The 23,620-nt window shown below is 34.3% G+C and overlaps 1 protein-coding gene across 1 annotated transcript in view; it reads left to right on the top strand.

Annotated features, from left to right (window-relative positions):
* The window catches only part of COL15A1 (collagen type XV alpha 1 chain), a 196,182-nt gene that overhangs the window by 127,110 nt on the left and 45,452 nt on the right, over positions 1-23,620 (top strand). The window contains exons 19-25 of the mRNA XM_051966718.1: positions 101-166; positions 4,212-4,247; positions 7,660-7,713; positions 9,569-9,637; positions 10,851-10,886; positions 14,866-14,919; positions 15,024-15,083. Coding sequence (XP_051822678.1) covers positions 101-166; positions 4,212-4,247; positions 7,660-7,713; positions 9,569-9,637; positions 10,851-10,886; positions 14,866-14,919; positions 15,024-15,083 — 375 coding nt within the window. The remainder of the gene's footprint in view (positions 1-100; positions 167-4,211; positions 4,248-7,659; positions 7,714-9,568; positions 9,638-10,850; positions 10,887-14,865; positions 14,920-15,023; positions 15,084-23,620) is intronic.

The following is a 23,620-nucleotide window of genomic DNA, read 5'->3' on the forward strand; positions in this document are numbered from 1 at the left end:
ATTCTGGCTAGAGGTCTAGACTTGGAGTCAAAAAGATCTTAGTTTGAATTCTTATTTGAAAATATATCACATTCTTATCCATTTTGTTTTTCTTTCTTAGGCAATTCTCAATGGCACTGATGGAATCATGAATATTACTGAACTTCCTGAACTAATTGGCCTACCAGTAAGTATAAAAAAACCCTGCCCAATTCAGCATTTGTATTTAAATGCCCATACTAAATGTAATGTATTAAGACTCAACAACTATGACACTCAAATATAACCGAATTTTAGGACTAATCAGTGACATGTGGACTAATTGAGATTATTATCCCTTTTTATCTGATATTTGGTTTACTACTTTATTCATTCTTAACCTGGACTTTAAATCAATCAAGGAGTATATTCTGACATTTCCTCAGAAATTACTAAGATCACAAAATCTCTCATTAATTATGATTGAACTCCATTCCAGTTTTTAAATTATGTACTAAATAAAATAAAAACTTCTTTTCCCAAAAGCTTTCATATATATATATATATATAATATGCATATCGACATGCATGCATATACGTATATACATACATATATTTATATAGGTATATGTTTTTATATATGTACGAATATATATATGTATACACATATATGTGTATTTATATGTATATATATATATATGTCAGATGCCCTATTTCCTAGGCCATCACAGTTATTATTTGGTAATTTATAAATAGTCTAACAAAAAACAAAATAGAAATAATTATTTACACTCTATTAGTTGTGAGAAAGTCAGAATCACTTTAATCATTACTGTTACTGCTGACTTTTAAATACTGGAAACATAATCAAGCCATTCAGCTTTCTCAGAAAAATAATCAAAATCACTTAAGGATTTTCTTCATGTTATTTCTTTGCAAGATAAGAGTGAGACTCACTGTTCTCAGGAAATGCCTCTTCAGACTTGTTTCCCCTTGAATATTAACTCAGTCTCTCAGGAAAGAAATTCTCTTTGCTCCTTTTCTCTGGGTCTCATTCAGTCTTTCTCTAGATATCACATTATCAAACTCTAGAATCACATTTAAACTGTCAGTTTTATCACATTCTTTAGAGATCTCTTAAAACATAATAACATTCATAATCTCTGTTGCAGAAGCTATTTAAGTTGCTGTATCAGTAGATTAGTTTGTATGAAATTCTTTTAGAAGTTCAAGGTATAATCAAAAAGAGAAATTAAACAAACCCAAATATGAAAAAAGAATGTAAAAATAGCTTCACTTAAAAATGACAATTTAAAATCCTCATTACAAATACAAATTATTATGAATATGATTAATGTCTTATTTTACATCATGGAAATATCCCTGAAGTACCTATTGGCCATCATTAAAAAGGCATACATGCAAATTTTAAAACAAGAGAGATCAATAAGTTTCTCGATGTCTTTCATATTCTATTTCACTTTTGTCTTTTGTATTCTCAATAACTAGTATAGTGCCTGAAAATAGTATATATTTAATAAATACTTGTTGAATGGTTAAAAAGTTGGCAGGATTTTTCAGCAGAAAATGTAAAGAAAGGCAAAGATACATTTAGAGAATAGGTGAGTCAAAAAGAATAAAAAACACCACTTCATAGAATAGCTTTTTCTCTCCTTAACACAAAATGATTTCTGATGGTGTTAATATCCATACTCTTTACTACTGTAAGTCATAATCTTGGTATGTAATCATTTAGTAAGCATTTAATAAGCACCTTCTACAGTCCAGGCCTCATGCTAGTCACTAAAGGTACAAATACAAAGAATGAAACAAACCCTATTCTTTTTTTCCCTTTTTATTGAAGTTTTTTTTTTTTATTTTCAAAACATATGCATGGATAATTTTTCAACACTGATCCTTGAAAAACCTTGTGTTCCCATTTTTTCCCCTTCCCTTCACTTCCTTCCCTAGATGGCATGTAATCCAATATATGTTAAATCTGGTAAAATACATGTTAAATCAATATAGGCATATATATTTATACAATTATCTTGCTGCACAAAAAAGTCAGATCAAAAAGTTTTTTAAAAATGAGAAAGAAAGTAAAATTCAAGCAAACCACAGCAAAAACAGTGAAAATGCTATGTTGTGATCCACCCTCATTTCCCACAGTCCTCCCTCTGGGTGAAGATGGCTCTCTCTAAACAATCCCTATTCTTAAGGAACTTACATTATTTTGTTGTTTTATGACATAATTTTTTGACCTTTGGAAATTATTTTAGACAGATTCTTTTATGTATTAGCTTTTCTACCTATTTCAACTCCAAGGGTTATTTTTTTTTTAGATCCACTACCTTTTCCATAAAAATTAAATGACTTTTCCCAATTCAGAATTGAGCTTTTTCCCCCAAACAAATACAATGCATCCCAGAGAGGGTAAGTTGTTGGCAGGCCTTTTCTTTGTCCTTTCCAAAGTTATCTGGAATGAGTATTGATAATTTTCAAATTATTTGTATGTCACAAATTGTGATCTCCATACTTTTCTTGAAAATTGGATAGACCTGTTGGTACCAAGCAAAAGAAGTCATATGGATCTAGTTGCTAGGCTTCATCAAACTAGCATAAAAGATGTGGGAAAATAGCCATCAGCAGTTCTGACCTGTTTTTAAATAATTGCCATTTTTTTATAATGGAGTACATCTTGACCCAGTAACATCTTTTCCATAAAAATTATTCATTTTTAACCCTAAATATTTTTAGTAATCAACTTGAACTTATAAAAGGCAACCTTATTCTGGGGATTGCCAAAGCTTATGATCCTTGAGACCAACAGGGGAATCATTGTGACTAATGTCTTGCCAGTATTGCAAATATTGACATCATAGCAATCTTTCTTCAAAATAGATAAATCTACTTCTTTTTGGCTTTTTTGAACCATCTTTAGTTAGATGCTTAGTCTTACCAATCACTAAAATTCTCCTCAGAAAACCAAAAATTAGGACCTCATATTATTTTGGGAAACAAGTATATGTATAAATAGAGAATAAATATCATGGAAATAAATACACAATAGTTAGAAACAAAAGGGAGTTGAAGGTCTTAATGTTATTCATATCTAACAATTTTCACTCTGTGCCATGTATCAGTCCCCAAATAACTTGAGAAATATCTCTGAGTATTTGGCAGTGAACAATCAGATCTGACTCACCATACCTGTATTCCCAGTGAATTAATTTTATTTATCCATACTTTCCTTCTGATGACCATTTTCTTAGCTAAGTTAATGGTATTCATGTTCATGTGGAGAGTGAACTATGCCCACTTGTGGTTATTAGAACAATTTAGATCTCTTACTTACTTTAATACCACTTTGCTTGCCAAATGATACTGGACTCTTTAATGAATGTTAATATCAGCTTAACACTCAGAGATGCTTATTATTGATGCTGATTTAAGGGTATCAATTTTTAAAATTTTTTATTCATTTTGAACTTAAATATAAGAAGACAAAATAAAAGAACATTTCCATGCACACAGCACAACATAGATGATTCAGTATAAAACAATGAATTTCCATTCATCTCAGACATTTACTTTGGGGAAAAAAACACTATGTGATAAATTCTACACATTGTTTTCAAAGCTAACTTGATTTTCTGTGCTTCTTTTTAAGTCTTCTATTGTTCTCTGCTCTTTGCTATACACTTATTATTTTTCTCTCTCCCTCCCCATTTTGCCCTAGAGACAACTATTTATGTGTATATGTGTGCGTTTATATGTGAAACCATACTAAACATATGTCCATTTAGCAATTTTTTCTCTGGAGTTAATATCTTCCTTCACAGGTCCTTTGTAGTTGGTTTAAGGATCCTAATATATATTTCCTCCTGGACTGCTGGAACCCCACTTCTTCATATACTTTTGCCCCTAAGGTCTTATCAGCAGGGAACCCCACTTCTATGGCCCTCTCTTTTTGTTGCTTTGGCTTCATGGCCAGCACTCACTAAAAAATAGCCTATCTCTTCTGATGCAAACTGTACATGCAATTGGATTGTCCTCTGCAACTATGTCACTTCCCTTTTCCCATACTATTTTTTTTCTTCAAGATTACTATTTTCATTTCTGAATATGGTAGTAATGTAAGAGGTTTTTTTTAAAAGATATAATCAAGTATATGAACAGAATGAGAATGACTTCACAGCTTAGTCGTAAAAAATCCTGTAACATATATCTTTTTATTTGGTGTATTACAGGGACCAGAGGGCAAGCCCGGTCTGCCAGGATTCCCAGTAAGCATTATAGTCCTTGAATTTGCACTAATAATTAACAATAACAATAGATTTAACTTATGTTTTACAGTTTATAAAATACTTTATATACATTATCTTTCATATACATTATTAATGACATAATAATGTTTATTACATAATATTTAAGGGCAAATATTCTACACAGTATTTTAAGGTTTGAAAAGTGCTATACACATGTCTTTTATATGTATTATTAAATACATACTCTATATTTATTATATACTATTTAAGGGCTAATATTAACATAGATGATTTTGAGGATTATGAAGTGTTTTATACATTATCTCTTACATGCCTAATTAACTATTTAATAACATTTGCTTAGTAGGGGCTAATAATGTTTATATGGCATTTTAAGCTTTGTAAAGTGTTTTACATGCATTATATTTAACATACATCATTTACTATGCAATAGTATTTATTTATTATATAATATTTAAGAGTTAATAATTTTCTAGGGCTTTAAGATTTGCAAAATATTTTACATGCATTATCAATTGCATATGATTAACTATATCAATAATGATGATACTAATGATAGCTATATCAATAGACATTTATTTATCCTGATGTTTTAAGTGTTATAAAGTAATCTGCATAAACAGGATATCCTAAAAGTCTTAAGGCAAATTTAAGCTTTAATAGGTTTGTTAAATTATACAATTTTATTACATAGTTATTATTTGAGTTATTAAATTATAATGAAATTAATAAGCTTATTAAAGTTTAAATTTACCCTAAGACTTTTGAGACAGCCATTGGCTTCTTTGAGCCTCCCAACATGAACACCAATGAAACAGGTACCACAGATGAAGAATGCCTCATTTTACAGACAAAAAAAGTGGAACTCAGGTTACCATGTAATTGAAATCCAAGACAAGTATAGAATGACAAAAGAACATGAAAGATGATTCAGATGGGAGTTTAACTAAATGTCCTTTAAGGTACTTTCCAATTCTTAAGTTTGTGATAATTGTGTTCTGATGGTATAAAAGCAACAAAGCAACAGTATCCTGTAAGAATGTCACGAAGGCTAAAGGTTAGAATGAATGAGCTAAAGCTTATTTGAAAGAAAAAGGAGGAGGCAGAGGTTGGAACAAGAGAAAACCAAAGAAAAGTTAGCCCACCCCCACCCGGAATTGATTATCTACTAGTTAACAGTGGGAAGACAAAACTAGTTCTTTGTGGTTTTGGCTTCAGCAAGTATAAGGATCTTCAAATTATAAAGAATAAAGTAGGCTTCTTTCTCAAAGAGAATTAAAGTTCAAGATGGATGACAAAATAGGAAGAGAACATTTAGCTGCTTTAAACAAATTGGGGTCTCTAAACTCAGATGAATTATGCTCTGGAGAATTCAGAGAACTTGGATATGTGGCCTCAGAGTCAGTGCTGGTTGTTTGTAAGAAACTGGGGAATGTGGAAAAGGTGGTAAAGATTAGCTACAGGCAAAAGTTTCCCTGATTTTCCAAAGGGAAAGTGAGATACAGTTCATAAACTATTGGGTAGTAACCTTGACAGGAAGATGCTTAGCACAATTCTAGGACAGATTGAAAAATAGATATTTTGTGATAATTTTAAAAAGAATGAAGTGGTTCAAAAAGGAGTCACTTAAAGTTCACTCAGAAGAAGCCAAATCAAAGAGGTTCATTTCTATATTGATGGGTTAATAGTTCACCCAACCTACAACTGTTTATCTCTGTCCACCTTAGTAGGAAAAGAATTAGTGTGATAAAGATAGGAGGGACCAAAACCAACCCCATTCTTCCTTGTCTTTGTAAAGTAGAGAGCTCAGGATGGTTTCTACATTTTAAAATGCTATAATATTTTTATTTTAAATTGTAAAAACCACTGTTAGCTAGGACTAGTCAAAAGCAGGCCCTGGAAAGTTTGGATCATTGGCAGTAATTCATCTGCTCCTGATATAAATGATGAACCAGCAAAGAAAAATGAGAAAAGGTCAGAAATGTGGGAGAATCAAGGAGCATCAGTGTGAATATCTAGAATGACAAGGAAGTTAGCAGTATAGAATACTGCAGAGAGATCAAGAGAAAATAAGGGACAAGGATAGAGAATTATTTAGGGAGGAGTAAAAGAATTGCTTCTATGGGGTGAGGGCCCAGTTGAGATTATATAACATAAATTTGTAGTAGATTTAGATTCATAGTTTCCTAACTTTCTGTATCTCTGTTCAGAAGTACTTGAGTAGGATTTGGCAAAATGTGATTGGAAATAGGACAAGGGAGTAAGTGATTTGAGAATAGATAGTGTACAATTGAAATCATTCACCAAAGATTATAACTGGAAAGGGAAGGAAATGCAGTCAAACCACAGGCAATAGATAGCCTGGATCCTAAGGGAGAGAGGGATCAGGTGTAGGAACAATAAATACAGATAAAGATGGAATGATAAAAGATTATATTTGGATAAAGGAATTTCAGAGTTCTTGAATAAGGAGTGGGTGATAGCTAGCATGAAGGAATTGATTAGGGAAGGTTGGGTATTTGAAAGAATAAGTCTTCCAGTAAAAGGCTAGACATTGAGGTGGAGTGGGAGACTGTGTTCCAGACAAAAGGAAGGAGAATATCTTGGATGTTGGTTTGATCTTGGCTAGATAATAAATTTAGCTAGAGTGAATCTCAAAGAAGTTGCTAGGTCTTAACATTTTCTTAAATTTCTAACAAATATATATAGGCATGCAAAACAAAATCTTGCATTCATCATATGATATAGAGAGAAAAGAAAGAAAAAGAGTTTCAACCTGCACACTGAGTCTATCAATTCTTTTTTTTTCCCTTAAGGCAATTGGGGTTAAGTGACTTGCCCAGGATCACACAGCTAAGAAGCATTAAGTGTCTGAGACCAGATTTAAACTCAGGTTATCATGACTTCAGGGCTGGTACTCTATCCACTGCACCAAGTAGCTTCCCTGAGTCTATCAATTATTTATCAGAAAGTAGACAGTGTAATTTCCTAAGCTCTAAGAGTTTGACAAGTTAAGAACACACAACTAATTATTGACAAAAGCAAGGCTAGACATGAAAAATGTGGAAATACATTTGGAAGAATAGTGCTTTGGATTACTTGCTATCTGGGAGAAGGAGAAAAAATTGTAATGCAAGGTTTTGCATGGGTGTGTGTTGAAAGCTATCTTTGTACATATTTTTTAAAATTTAGAAAATATTATTTAAATATCAAAATCAGGATTAGAACTGATTTCTCCTGATGCCTATTCTGGGTCTCTGTCCTCCAAAATCAGTTTAAAATCAAAATAATATTATTTTTCTCCAGACTTTCATATGGTTGACATTTTTTTCTTTTCCTTTTTTAACTTTTGACAAATTATTTTCAGATAATCAAAGGATATTAATTTTCTTTTATAATATTTTTACAGGGCCCAAAAGGACCAAAAGGTGACACTGGATTTCCAGGGTTGCCAGGAGAAAAGGTAAGAAGGAAATAGGCAGAAGTTATAGTTGTTCTCAGGAATTTGTGAGATAATTCAAAATTAGTTGAAATCATCTATTATGTTCCATTTTTCCAATCTAGTCATGCTAATGGTTTTACAGTTTTGAAAGCAAATGGATAATAAAATAAGTAATAAAATAAGAAGTCCTTTACCCAGACATTACTACCTTGAATTTTAATGTTCATTCACTGTAGCCTTGACTGTCTAGAGTTTGTTAGCATTGTTATTATAAATTCGTAGAAGAGCAGCATTGAGACTGCTCATTTAGTCCATTTTCTAAGGTCATTTAGTCCAATTTCTCCTATAAGAACAAATCTTTCTTCTTTTTTTCCCCCTAAAATGATTTAATATTTTATTTTCCCCATTACACGTAAAAACAATTTTAATATTTATCTCTCTAAAATTTTGAGTTTCAAATTAAGGGCAAGAAAAGAGAAACCTATGAAAGCTATGTATACATAGCATAGAAAACAGAATAGAATAGACTATAAACAGGTTGTTTAAGAGGTACTGGAGAAAAAAAATTACATAATTTTCCCTAACCTAAACCCTAAAATTCTTCACATATTATAAATTTTTGTGGTATCATCTATGCGATAATTGACTCTGGTGAATCAAAACATCTTAGGAAAGACAGATGGAAGATTGGATTGGGTCCTAAACTTAACATCAGGAAGAACTCTGTTCAAATCCTTCTTGACTTTTATTTTATAAGATAAGTGACCCTAGACAAATCCCGACCATGTTTGAATTTCCTCTTCTGTAAACTATGAGGGATGGATTTTATGGACTACAAAGCCTCATCCAGTTCTGGATATATGATCCTAGAAGAAAACTGAATTTGGAGAAGTATTGTTTGCTATGTTAGGCATTTTCAAGCAAACAACAAATGGAACAAGAGGCAAATAAGCATACTTTCTTAATTCAGTGGTAGAAATTTAAAATTATCATTATCTAATTTGCCTAAAATCAGATTAAAGTCTAATGCCAAGTAGGAGAAAAAGGAAGAAAATAAAGCGGAAATCAAAGTTACTTTTAAATTCCTTTTCCTGTATTTCTATGTGGTCAAATGGAAGAGACAAGCTTCCTCAAATGGACATGATATTAAGGGCTCTCTGAGGAAAAAAAATTAATTTTTGAAAGTCAGAACAGTATCATACATTATATAATTTTCTTAAAAGGAACTTTCTTCTTTTTTCTTTCTTCTTTCAATTTGGTGGAGAATGGAATGGAGAGGAAATAAATTTCTGTTAAGTTATTTTTTAAACAATTTTTAAAATACACAGGGAAATTACAGTTATGGAGTATTACAAGCACTTTCATATGAAGTCATTATCTTGTCAATTTTGCTTAATTTATTTTGTTACAAGAGGTTTATCATGGAGTGACAGTAATCTATAAATGTAATGTAGAAAAATATGTATCAGTAATTTGTAAAATATGTGCAATTCTTTTAAACATATTTCCATTTTGTCATGAAGCTGCAAGAAAAATTAAACCAAAAGGGGAAAAAAAAAACAAAGAAAAAAAGGTGAAAATACTTTGCTTCAATCCACAATCAGTCTCTATAGTTCTCTTTCTAGATATCAATGGTGTTTTCTTGCCACGTCTATTATCAATAAGAAAAAAATTTTAATGTCATCCTTATTGGAGGCTGCTATTACTTAAGTGAGCTGAGTGAGGACAAACACACACACACACACACACACACACACTATATATATATATATATATATATTATATATATATATAATATATATATATATATATATATAATATATATATATATTTAAATGACCAAATTGGCTTCCTCACAAAGCTCTCTGTATTTCAGGGTGAAAAGGGTGAACCAGGAACCATTCTTGCTGGTGATATTGCCCTTGAGAGGTTGATGTGGAAAAAGGTAAAAACTTATTGACTTTTAATGGATATTTGAGTTGACTATCTTTTATTGATGCTTTAAACAGTTTCTCTGAAGATAATTTTCCCTTCATTCTGCTTTATCACTATATCTCTTTTGATACCTGTTCTAGGCCCTCTTTAGTATTTTCTGAAGATTTCATCAAATTTCACCAGTGTTCAAGTATCATCGTTATGAAGATGACACCTAGATTTTCACATACTTCATCTGTGTCCTAAGCTGCAGTTCCACATCCCCAGTTTCTTGGTGAACATATACACCTAGGTGTCACATAGACATCACAAATTTAAAATGTTCAAAACATTAGTCATTACATTTGCCTCCAACCAGCTAACCTACTCCCCTTTCCTAATTTCTCTTTTTCTGTTAAGGATATCACCCTGATTCACAGCCTCATAGGCATCCTCAGCTCTTCTTTTTAACCCTCTTCACCACTCTCCCAATCTTGCCAACACCTACTGATTTTAATTCCTCATTATCTGTGGAATCTATCCTCTTCTACCCACTCACAAGACTACCATTCTAATTCAGGCCCAAATTACCTTTTACTTTGTCTATTACAATAGCCTCTTAAATTGATTCCTTATCTTCAATATTTCCCTTATCCAATATACTCCCTCCATCCCAATTCTACAAAACTGATATTCTGAAAAAATACAAAATATAGATACAAGAATGTTATTCACCTGTGCTCAAGAACCCTCAGTGGCTGCCTATTGACTAGAGGAAGAAATTCAAGCTCCTTTGATTGGTCTTTAAAATCTTTCACTATTTGGTTCTAGCTGTCTTTCCAAACTAATCACACATTACGCCTCCTTTATTTACTCTACTCCTGCCAAACTTGGCTATTTAATGGTTCATGATACAAAAGGCTATGTTATAATGATATTAATCTCCTGGATCTGTGCTTATACTAGGTTGGGCCCTTGGCGCCTTCAAATTTCACCTTCCATACTAGGCCTTTCCTGAAGTTAATACACCTTACTCTACCTCCATTACTTTTCATCTTACTATTTTGCATATACATATATGAACATATGACATATTTCCTACTAATATAAGCTTTTTAAGGGCAGAGCCTTTTGGGTTTTCTCCTTGAATCCCCAGCATCTAGCCTAGTATATGATTCATAATATATGTTCAATACCTGCTGGCTCAATGGAGAGGAATGATTAATGCAAACTTTTTTTTTCAGGGTGAAATTGGAATTCAAGGACCACCAGGGCCAATGGTATGAGAAAACATATAGTGAACTGTATGACATCATGCCCAATGTAGCTGGATTGTTCATGAGTCTTTATCATTCACAAAGACCCAAGAGTATATTTGTAACAAACTAAATGTTCATCAGGAGTATTAATACTTCAATCAGGTGCTAAATGTCACTGGTCTTTACTTTTGTTTGCAACATAAATGTTTTTATTATGTAAACATCTCCTGTGAGGATCAGCATCTCCTAAAGCTGCTATGTTTTGTAAATAATTCATCTAAGCCCATACAGAAGGACTGTGGAATAAGACGCTAGGCAATTCCTTTTAAACATCAGCCCTTACTAGAATTGAATATTAACTTAGAGATTCTGTCCTTCGTATTTAAAGATAACATTTCTGCTGGTGATCACTGTCTATGTATGAATGGGGCTGAAAAAGAATAAGAATGTGTGGGAGATGTAGAGGAAGAGAGAAGGAGAAAGAAAGATAAGAGGAAAGGGGGAGGGGAAAGAGGAGAAGAGAGAGAGAGATTAAGAGTGAGAGCAATAGAGAGAGACAGAGATAGAGAGAGAAAAAGACAGAGAGAGACAGAGATAGAGAGAAAGACAGAGACAGAAACAGAGAAACACAGAGAGAAAGAGAGACAGAGGGAGAGAAAAAGTGAGAGACAGAGACAGAGAGAAAGAGAGAGATAGGGAGACAGAGACAGAAACAGAGAAAGACAGACAAAGAGACAGAGACAGAGAGAGGCAGAGAGAAACAGAGACAGAGAGAGAGAGAGAGAGCAAAGAGAGAGAGAGAGAGAGAGAGAGAGAGAGAGAGAGAGAGAGAGAGAGCAAAAGAAAGAGAGAGAGAGAGAACGAGAGAGAGAGAGCAAGAGAGAGAGAGAGAGAGAGAGAGAGAGAGAGAGAGAGAGAGAGAGAGAGACAGAGAGAGAGATGGGGAGACAGAGACAGAAACAGAGAAAGACAGACAAAGAGACAGAGACAGAGAGAGGCAGAGAGAAACAGAGACAGAGAGAGAGAGAGAGAGAGAGAGAGAGAGAGAGAGAGAGAGAGAGAGAGAGAACGAGAGAGAGAGAGCAAAAGAGAGAGAGAGAGAGAGAGAGAGAGAGAGAGAGAGAGAGAGAGAGAGAGAGAGAGAGAGAGAGAGACAGACAGACAGAGAGAGAGAGAGAGAGAGAGAGAGAGAGAGAGAGAGAGAGAGAGAGAGAGAGAGAACACATACAAAAAAATCAACTGGCCTTTCTACATTAAACACTGCCTTTTGATTTTCAGCTATGGCAGTGTGGATTATCACTGTTTTCACTCTGTTCCTGAGATTCAGAATCGAAAGGAAGCTTTGGCTTGCGAATCATCACCCCATTTCTTAATGCCAGCCCCTGCTATACTGCACTGCTTGAAGTTTCACGCCAGTGAATTTATCTGCTCTTTCTGCTTCCCACTGCTCTCTGTCTGCTTATTGCTCTACAGCAGCTTTGAACCCCTGCTGTTACCCATTTCTGTGTGTGTCCATCCTGAGAGGGGACAGGGAGAGTGGGGAGGGGCGTTACCCTCCAAAAAGCATCATTGACTATGCTCCTGTGCCTACCTCTGGATGAGTCTTTCTTGCCCATATTTTAATCATACCCAAAGATGATGCTGATTGAATTGCTCAAGAATAGATCAGGAGACTCATGTCTCAGAGGTAAAAGAAGCTGGACCCTCTGACCTTTGTTTTATGGACCCTCAGTCTGGGCTGGGATTCGGTGCAAATATTGGCACCAAAGTCCACTAGCTTCCCCAAAGGATTTAAATGATGACAGGGTCTCAGTCCTTTAAAAGATAACTCTAGTTATGATTACAGTAAATTAAGTTCTCAAATTTATTGCTCTCCAGACTCCTTTATAAGCTCTAAGTGTCAGTGAGGAAGAAGCCAGTCCCCACCATCTAGAAGAAAGTACAGAGTTCTATCTCTGTGAGTTAAAAACATCCTATACCAAGAGCCATCCATCCTGCAGGGTCTGGTGGCTGGGTCTGCACTTCCCTTTGTGGTGAACCTTTGTGTGCCGAGGCTTTCAATTCCCATCTGAAGCAGAGCAAGCCATGTTTAAAGCTTTATGCTTCTTTGAAAGAACTTCTGTGCAGCTACAGGAAATGGGAGACATGCTCTAAGATGGTCAGCAGCAGAGGTTTAGTGGCCACTAATGACAGCTGGCTTCACTTTAGTCTAAGGACAAAGTTCTGAGAGCATGTTCTGAAACAATTCACCTAACCGTGGATCTTGCAGTAGAAAGAGCAATTAGAAAAGATTTCTTCTCACACGAGAAGCAGAGAGACCAAGGGAAGTTGATAGCAATGTGGAATTGCCAAAGATTTTCTGCTTCCTTCCTACTTGATACTCTTGACTTATTTTTACCTTCCTTCAAGTTAATTCAAAGCAAATCAAGTCATAACATAGTAAGTCCCAAACTCTCTGCCGAGCATTGTTCTAGGTTTCTAAGAGATATAAAAAGAGAAATAACACTAGTGTCTGCCTTCTAGAAGCTTCCAATATTGTAGGAGAGAGAAGGAATATACTAACTTTATCTTTTCTCTAAAAACAGAGTGAGAGAAGTGAGTTGGGGGAGCATCAATTTGGAGACAATGAATGGTGTAGAGAAGCAGATTAATTTGAATTTAAACATGCTGATTTTGTGTTGATGACAAAGCATCCAAGGAAACAGGTCCATTCTAGAAATAGCTCCTTTAAAAAAAAATTGTCCACATGCTCATATTCCAAATACTAATCTACTTTCATTTTATTGGAACTTGGCTGAGGTGATGTTCACCACATGGCAACTTGGAGGAACCAATTAACTCCATTCTTTCTCTTAGTATCTAGCCCAAGCCATTGACACTGTCACCCAGGTAAATCCTTCAGAAGATGAGAAGTTCCTCAGGTGCTCAAACGAAAAGCCTTAACTGATGCACCTTCCCTATTCTATGATGATTTAGACTATAATTTAGATTATGTTTTGTGATTCTGACCAAAATGAGAAGCTTTAATGTGATTCTGAGAATTTGCTTGTACATCCTAGAACAAAGATTTTTGCCCAATTTTGGCCTCCACATTTATCCACTAACTGCTTGTTTTGTCTTGGAAATTTTCCTCAGATTGCATCTGTCTGTTTAAACTAGCTTTTTACATAATTGTGATTTGTATTCTGAGCATTGATCATGAGTAGACTGGCTCATCTTTCATGAATTATGTATGATTTTTCAATGTAATAAATTTATGAATAGTCTAAATAAGTGTAATCTCAGAATAGGTATTGAGTAATTTACATTTCACAGAGGCAGCATGGCATAGTAAATGGAGGACTAGCTTTAGAGTGAGCAAGCCCTAATCCTACCACTAATATATTCTAACTATATGACTATGTGCAAGACACTTAAACTTTTTATGTTTTAAGCAGTTTGTCTAAAATTAAAAGTGATAGAAGACTTACTGAGCCTCAGTGAAGCAGGTTTCTATACTCAAGCATTCTTAATATTAAGGAAATCAAAGAACAAAACCAATCATATTTTTTATTTATCTACTTAAAGCTTTTAAATTAAATGAGAATTGTCAATACTAGCATCTCATACTCTACTGTTTTGAGGACCAGAAGTCAAACTTATTGATCATGAAAACCTACTCAATAACTTTGTGTGTGTGTGTGTGTGTGTGTGTGTCTGTCTGTCTGTCTATCTGTGTTGGAAATGGATTTCATGTCCCAAAAATATGCTTACATTTTCCATTTTCTTCATTATTTCCTTTCTTGTTAGCTCCCTTTCTCCTCTGTTTCCTTAAAGACAATCCTTTATCATTGCAATCTTTTCTATAGATGCTAACTTTTTAGAGATTAGTGGGTTTTTTCTTCTTTATAAATGTTCATATTTGCAAGTAAAATGTCAGGATTAGTTTCTGTAGGTGATTAATGTGTCACAGAATGTAAGTTCTATTCTTAACCAATAATACCTTTTACTTTGAACACAGGGCCCCAAAGGACCACCTGGACATAAGGGAGAATTAGGTTTCCCAGGGCGACCAGTAAGTATTAGTATTTCACAAACTGAAATCTCTGAAAATTATTGTGAATATAGATATAATTAAAATAAAAATGTATGCTAAAAGCCTGTTTTTCAAAATTTCAGGGGAGACCTGGTTTAAATGGACTAAAAGGCACTAAAGGAGAACGTGGAGTAGTGCTATTAGTGAGTACCTCTATTTGCTATTTTTTATGTGATAAAACTTTGCCTCATTGAGTCAATTTTTATGGAACTAGAACTCTGTCTCAAAGACATGATATGCCAATTCAATCAGATCCTTATTACTTTTTGTCAATGCCTTTATTCGTCTTTTGTTCATTTTCTAGCTTATTCCCTCAACACTAATTCTCACAAACTTATTCTATACTCCTCAGGCACTAATTTTTCCCACCTACCTCACCTTTAATGGACAGCTTACTATCCTATTTAGAAGGCTGAATAAATTTCCCCCATTAGCCTTCCATTCCTCTTCAAAATATTTCTACAGTAACATCAAGCCTATCTTTATTTCTGCCTGTCTCAGAGAAAATGTGAATTTCCTTTTTCTAAGGCTGAGAAGTGGAAAAGTACTAGATCCGGAGTTAGAGAATTTGAGTTTGAATAGTATCTGGGTCATTTACTTTCTGTGTAAACTTAGACAAACACTTGATTTCTCTGGGTCTCAGTTTCATCATCTGGAAAAATGAAAGAGTTGTGCTTCAGATGATTTCTGGAGTATGTTCCAACTTGAAATCAATGATCTTGCTTCTGTTTTCATCTTTCCCCTTCTCCTCCAAAATTGTATTCCATCAAATACCCCCTCTCAATACAGTCTCTTTGAATTCTAAATGGTGCAGTGGATAGAGCACTAGCTTGGAATCACCTTCCTGAGTTCAAATCCAATCTAACGCTTACTAACTGTGTGTTCCTGGACAAGTCCCCACAACTTAAGTAAAGTTATCTGTCTGAATTCTAGCCAGTTAGCATTTCCTGTGGCCCTTTAAAGTTTGTTTTTGTGACTCTTCATGACCCCATTTGGAGTTTTCTTGGCAAAGATCCTGGAATAGTTTTCCTTTCCTTCTCCAGCTCATTTTATAGATGGGAAAACTGAGGCAAGAAGGATTAAGTGATTTGTCCAGAGTGATGCAGCTAATAAATTATCTGAAGAGAAATGGTTCCATTGAATTTACTTCAAAACAGAGAAACCCATGACTCCCTATTTCTTTGGAGGGAGTAAAAAAAAAAAAAACAGTGCTATTCAAAGATAGAAAAATTTTTCTAATAGCAAAGCCCCTTTTACTTCACCTAATATAGTTTTTTTTTTAAACCCAAACTGAGAGTAGCTTCCCTCTGCTTTCCTTTAGTATATATTTAATTTGCATTATGAACTGTATCAGACTTCTAGGATGTTTCAGTTGTTAGGGATGCTGAGTAAAGATTAATTTTCCTAGGTCTTGTTTCCCTTTCATAAAAGAAGATTTGACTGAAAATTTTTGTTATAGGACTAAATACAAAATTAAAAAAAAAATTTCCTAGACTTAGCTATTAATAAGTACTTAACAAGATGCTGTTCTAAGACTTTGTTGAGATATAGTGAATTTTAGAGAACAGATTAATCAGGAAAATTCATCATAGCACTATTTTCAGACATGAAGGAAGTCATAACTTCTCTATGGCATTGTGTGACTGAAATATTTTTAATAGTTCTTAGATATAAGACCAAATTTGGTGCGATAGCTCTCAAATGGAAATAATTATTAGCAAATCTGTTCTTAAATGTCATGTTTGTGGTTATTATTTGAAAAATAATCATTCATTAATCTTTGTGGCTAAGGAATATGATTCTGTAAAAATTAAAAGAAGGCTTGAAAAGCATTCACTTCATATGTATTTGAAAAACCAATTTTTTCCCTCAACAATAGAGTCAAAGCTGGAGATAGAGAGGTGAAATGCCTCTAGGCACATCCAATATTTTAGGGAGGAAATCCCTAGTGGCCCAAGCAGCAGAATCTATGAATAAATGAAAAAAATATTAAATACTATGTGTCAGGCACCATGCTAAATGCTATAGATATCAAAGCGAAGAAGTTTATATTTTTAGTAGGAGCATATATAGCATATTGGATAAGCACATCCAGAAGAGGGAGTTGGCTTAAAGAATGACAGGGATTTTTTTTTTTTTTTGATCCATGGGGCATTCATCTAATACACTCTTTTAAGAAACAAGTATACTATTCATTTAATTACTGTGTGCACAGCAACAGGTGGAAGGTAGGTGCTGATCTAGGTGAAGACAAGTAAGATGGTAATGTCAGGCAGATGGTAAGATGGTCTGGGTGGACAGTCAACATATGTCCATGAACCACTTACTGGAATAGCAGCCACTAGATTCTCTAAGGAGTCAGTGCTGCTGAGAGGGAAGGCAGGTTTTTTTTAATGGTCAGAAAAATAAAGGCAAAATTCCAAAATGCTAAGAAAATTAAAATAAAGATAGGGTACCAAGTAGAAATGTCTGAAGGTGAGTTGAAAAATCCATTGTTAGAAAAATCAAAGAGAGACATGAAAAAAAAAAAAGGAATTAGAGACTGTAAAGACAGAGGAACTATTATCAGATAGATGCTTTGCCTAAAGATTGCTATTGTTGTTGTACCAATGATATAACCATGAGGACCAAAATGACATCAGTATGTTAAAATCCAGTTAGTGAGTCTGACTGTGGCTGATCAGACCAATATGAGTTCAGAATGCTCTGCCACAGGTGGGACACAAATAGTCCTTAAGAACATTTGGGGTGGATTTTCTAACTTTGTGCATTTCGTGTTTATTCTGAGCTAATTCAATTCTGTTTTGCTCATAAAGCACAGCTTCTTCTTTGATGAGAGTGTGCTATGCTGGCTAGTACTGCTTCAATATTCCCATATCATGCAATCAATTCTAAAATTCTTAGAGACCTTGAGAATGTCTTTGTATTGCTTCTTCTAACCACCTGTGAGTGCTTGCCCTAAATGAGTTTTCCATAAAACAGTCTTTTTAGCATTCAAACAATGTTGCCAGCACAATGGACTTGTGCTTGGTGATTTAATTCAAGAAGAGACCTTAGTGTCTGGCATCTTATCCTACCTGGTGATCTTCAGAAAATTCAAGTTGCTGAGTATTTTCTTGATGGCTCAAGTTGACTAGCTTTAAAGAAAGTTTTAAAGGTGCATACAATGTAGTGGGAATCTGGCACCATCCCTCTTCTTAAGAGATTTAGCTAGACCTGGAGACAGACTTGCAGGGGACAGATAGGTTACAGAAAGCATAAAACTAGTGTCTAAATCCCAGGCTATGGAATTATAGAGCTCATTATCTAGCCCATATCTCTCTTGTCCCATTATTTTCATTAAGTAAGAGAGGCACATTAGTTCCATTAATCCCAATTATTTCTCATAATTAACTCTTTTGTCCATCTATGAGAACCAAAGGTAGAGATGGAACTGGAGCAGAGGGCAATTTGTTGGGAAGCTCCTCATGAATTTTGCATGATACTGACTTAAAGAACATTGGATAGAACTGAAGATAGAAAGACATTCCCAACTTAAGAAATAGTTAAGGTTTTAATTATATAATCTCAGAGGTGAAATGAGTGTCAAAAACCATCCAATCCAACCTTTAAATGAACAGGAATTCCTTTTCTGATGTTCAGGAAAAATGGTCATCCATCCTCTCCTTGAAGATTTCTATTGATGGGTAATCCAGATGTTCCTCATACAACTTATTCAATTTTGGAGAAGCTCTAATTGGTAAAAAGTTCATAATAATATTGAGCTTTTACCTATCTTTAAACTCCTCTAATCTATTAATGCTGGCCTTTGGGACCAACCAAAACCAATTTAACCTTTAACATGACTATCCTTTAAAAGACTAGCTTTTAAATTAATTAATTCTTGCTGAGGCAGTTGGGGTAAAGTGATTTGTCCAGGATCATATAGCTAAAAATTATTAAGTGTCTAAGGCTGGTTTTGAAATCAGGTTCTACTGACTGCAGGGCTGGTACTCTATCTGCTGTATCATCTAGCTGCTCTTAGTTTTTTAATTTAAATCTTTTAATGTAACTATAAATTTTGTCTTTTCCAATCTAAACATCATTTTACTCAACTGATCTTAGAATGGAATGGTTTTGAGATCATTACCATTCTGGTCATCCTATTTTGGGCCTGGAGTTAAGAAGATTTGTTTTCCTAAATTCAAATCTAGCCTCAGACATTTACTATGATCCTGAGCAAGTCCTTTAACCTGTTTGCCTCAGTTTCCTCATCTGTAAAATGGATATAGTAATAACACCTACCTCCCAAGGTTATAGTAAGGGGGAAAAAATGAGATATTTGCAAAATGTTTAGCACAGTGCCTGGCATATAGTAGGTACTATATTATTAAGGTTTTTGAACAATACTGCACACTCCTGCCATTCAAACACTGATTTAGGACCATTTATTTAAAGCTAGATGTTTGCGTTCAGTAACATTTATTACACAAATATTTTAAAAATTTAAATTTATATCAATATATTTTATTTTTACATTAGTTTCATTTGTGAAAAAATATCCTTTCCCTATCCAGAAAGCAATGACTTGTAACAAAAGAATAAAAAAGTAATAATTTGGCAAAACTAATCTCAGATTGTCAGTAGGTTTAATGTTCCTGGTAGCATATATGCCACCAGTTACAACCAAGGTAGTCTCTATCTACTGACGATTTGATTTCTTGTACTCTTTACCAAATTCCAAATCAGTAGTTCTTGAGCTTCTGTGATTCTCCAACTCCTCTTGATTCCTATGATTCTTATGTTTCTAGCTTTAACTTGATAATCTGATTCTTTTCACCTCCAAATCCTGATGCCTGTATTTGTTGACGCCAAACTGGTCTCCTGACTCCAATACCCTTTGATGGTTTATAACTTAGTTTTGTAAAATTATCATTTTTTATTTTTTGCTACAAGCCATAACTCACTGGTTTAGTTTTGGCAGTCTTCAATTTAATTTGTGTCCTAACCATAAATAATCATTTTAGATCAGTAAAAAGTGCTCTATTTACTACCTGACAGGACCTGGCTATGCATCAGGAGCCAGCAGGGAGATATCCTTTTAAAGATCACAGTGGCTGGTGACAAGAGACCACCTGCAGAAATTTTGTCAGTTCTGATTATGTTACCCACTCGACAACTTACTCCCATTGCTTCTGCCTGTTCCTGGGCCAAATTTCCTTCCTTGGTTGGCCTTTTCCTCTTGGCTTTGATGACTCAGAGCAATACTCCACCTCGTGCTAGCTATCCAGACTCCTAGCATCACTAGTCTCCTGACTTCTGCTTTACCATGGTCCCAGTCAAGAGTTTGTCCACTTTAAGAACAAGGTTGGCTTTCATGTGTACCCTGATTCAGGTAGCTCTTTTCTGCCCTCTGCTGGTTCTGGTAAAAAAAAAATCACCAGTTCTTTGTCCTCCTGACTCCTGTCAATCCCTGTCTTCCCAAATTCCCTGAAATTAGGACATTTCCATTCAGAGATTATCTCTAACTGGGATAATATGCAGCAGCATATTATAATACTCTGAACCAATTTGAAACAGTAGTTAGTGAATGCCATTAAAAGTGAATTTCACTCTATTCTAAGTTACTATAAACATATTTGATAACTTTTGAAAATATTTAGTAACTCCAGTCATATAAATGCTTGTCTGAGTCTTGACTCTGTCATTATATGTACCAGTGATATCTGCTGAGTGATTTTAATTCTCTGCACTCCAGCTTCATCGTACTACATTTACTTGTCTTCTTTGTGTATATTAACTTCTTCTTAATAGAATATAAAATTTTTGACAATGTGGATTGAAGCATAGTATTTTTTTTTCATTTGTTTGCTTGCTTGCTTTTTCTTTCTCATGGTTTTCCTCCTTTTGGCCTGATCTTTCTTGCACAGTATGAGAAATATGGAAATGTCTTTAAAAAGATTACACATATTTCACCTATATTGGATTGGCTTGCTATCTTGAGGAGGGGAGAAGTAAGGGAAGGAGGGAGAAAAATTTAGAACACAAAGTCTAACAAAAAATGAAAGTTGAAAACTAAATTTATCTGTATTTGGAAAAATAAAATACTTTTAACTGAAAAAAAAGGGCAGGACAATCTCATTTTTGATTTGTATCTGGCACACAGTGCCTGGCATGCAGGAAGCACTTAATAAATGTATGATTAATGATGTATAAAATAAAGAATACCTCTGATTCCATAGATCCTTACTAAAAATTAGGATATTAATCAAAACAAATTCCAGGATCCTTTTTAGTTCTAGTATTCTGTGATTCTTCTCTAGTAAATTTGTGCAGAAAGTATTTAAGTTAATAATGTAAATAATAAACATATTTTGATCACAATATATAGTAAGAAGCAACTCTATAAAGTATGTAAGGCCTAATAGTCTAGTGGAGAGTCCCGAATGGAAGTCAAAGGACATAAATTCAAATCCCAGATCTTCTACTTACTATCTAAATGACCTAGGCTAAGCCAATTAATTTTTCTAGATCTCTTTTCTTATCTCTGAAATAAAGGGGGTTGGCCTTAATGATCTCTCAGTTTCATTCTAGTCCTAAATCTTTGGTATTAAGTTAGGTTTTATTTGCAAATGATTATTTTATTATTCTGAACCCATTTGTTCTTTCCTACTTTCATGAATTTAGGGACATAAAGCAGCTTAGAAATCATCTAAACCAAATCTCTAATTTTATAGGGAAGGAAACTGAAATTTACAGATGCAATGATTTATTCCAGGTCAAATGGCCAGAAAGCAGCAGAGCCAGATCATCAAACTTCAAACCCAATGAGCTTTCCACTATCCTAAACTGCTTCTCCATCTTGAAATTCTACCCAGGAAGTCATTGAAATTGTCCTATACCTTACTAAGTACCTTTACTTCCTTAAAGACATATTAATTGAACTCTATTTTGAGTTTAAAAATTTAGCTAACATTTTCTTCATAGCCAGATAATTGTTCAGCAAATTTTGGAGTTATATTTTAAATATAATTCATAGATTATGTTCTTTAATAAGAATTCAGACCTCAAAGTTCTTAACATTTTGCCTAATTTATTTGATAATATCCTCAGTGATAACAGTAGACCAGGATTAATACACTGAATGGGTTCCCTGAAATTCAAATTTATTGGATCTTGTGAGGAGTCATAGTTTTCTTTCAAAGTTTTTAGAAAAGTTAAATTAAGATAAAAATAGATTAAATATACTTATTAATTTCATAGATATTATCACTCAACTGAGTTTAATTAGCCACATGGGCAACTCCTTCACTATAGAGATGAAGTCATTAAGACCCTAACAGTTAATAATTGACTTATCTAAGAGCATACAGGTAATTCCAGAGCTGGAATTAAAACTCACATCTCCTTTTTTCTATCATCCAACACTTCCTGCCTTGGACTTCATTATTTAATTATACTTTTTATAAAGGGTCTGTTTATGTCTGGGAAGCAGCATACGCAGGCTTCCTGCCCTTAAGTGTCCTTGCTCTGTTGCCATGAAAAGTCAAATATGGTAGGTAAATGATTGGGAAGATGTTGGAAGGAAATGGTATACTTAATGTTGGAGACAATTCCACTACTGGGTGGAGGGTTGGGGGGAGGGGGAAGGAGAAGGAAGGAGGATGTGACTCAATCTTCCCCTCTTTGATTCATAACTCAGCCCTTTGGATCAAACTATGGTCCCCTGGAGACTATGGATATAGATCCATATCTTTAGATAGCATTGCTCTAGCAAACTAGCAGCAGAATAAAACATTAAGGGCCCTAAATACTTATGGAAATCCCTTCTTCCTACTTCTTGCTTTCTCCTATCCAGGCAGCTAGATGGGTGCAGTGGATAGAATGGGATTTAGAATCAGAAAGATCTGAGTTTGAATCCTACCTCATACAAACACTATTTAATGCTAGCTAGCTATGCTTCTTCAGATTGACCCTGATAAGCATGAGTTTATCACTTGCAAGGCCAGCCTTCTTCTCTGAAGGACTCTGATAGTCTAATTCTATATGTTAGAAAGTTATTTTTGAGTTAATTCATGTACAGAAATATTTCTCATATAATTTGATTAAATTGATCATATGCATTTTAAAATTATTTTTCTTGCACAGAGATCTTTAAATAAGAAATAATCAGACAGATATTGTGCAAAAACAAAAACAAAAACAAAAAACAAGAAACAAGAAACACTAGAAAAACAAAAACAAAAAACTCAGAAAATCCCCATGTTGGCAAAGGTGCCAATCTTTCCAGGGTTGGTAGGTCACCACTATACTCTTCTCTTCCTTTGTTTCCTTCCTCTGCTCTACTCCTCATGTTGTGCATGTGAAAACATGCCCACATACAATGTCAGAAAATTCTCATGATGCTGGGTCACTAGGCTGTGTTTCCAGGAGCCCAAGGTCACTGTTGCTCAATGCCCTTTTCAGCTTCTTTTCTCTCCTCCTCCGCTCCAGACACACCCATACCCTGACTGGAAAAGTCCCCAGAAACCATTAGGTAAAAGTTCCATTGCTCTTTGGGGAATCCTACACCAGAAATTACCTTTATTTTCTCTCTTTTCTTCATTTATTCTTGTCAGTGCAATCCTCTTAGATAGTCATAAAAAGCAAAATAAATGTGGACCTTATCAAAATAATTTTCACCATACTTGTCATAGAAATT

The sequence above is a fragment of the Antechinus flavipes genome, chromosome 1 (assembly GCF_016432865.1).
Source record: "Antechinus flavipes isolate AdamAnt ecotype Samford, QLD, Australia chromosome 1, AdamAnt_v2, whole genome shotgun sequence".
Lineage (NCBI taxonomy): Eukaryota > Metazoa > Chordata > Mammalia > Dasyuromorphia > Dasyuridae > Antechinus > Antechinus flavipes.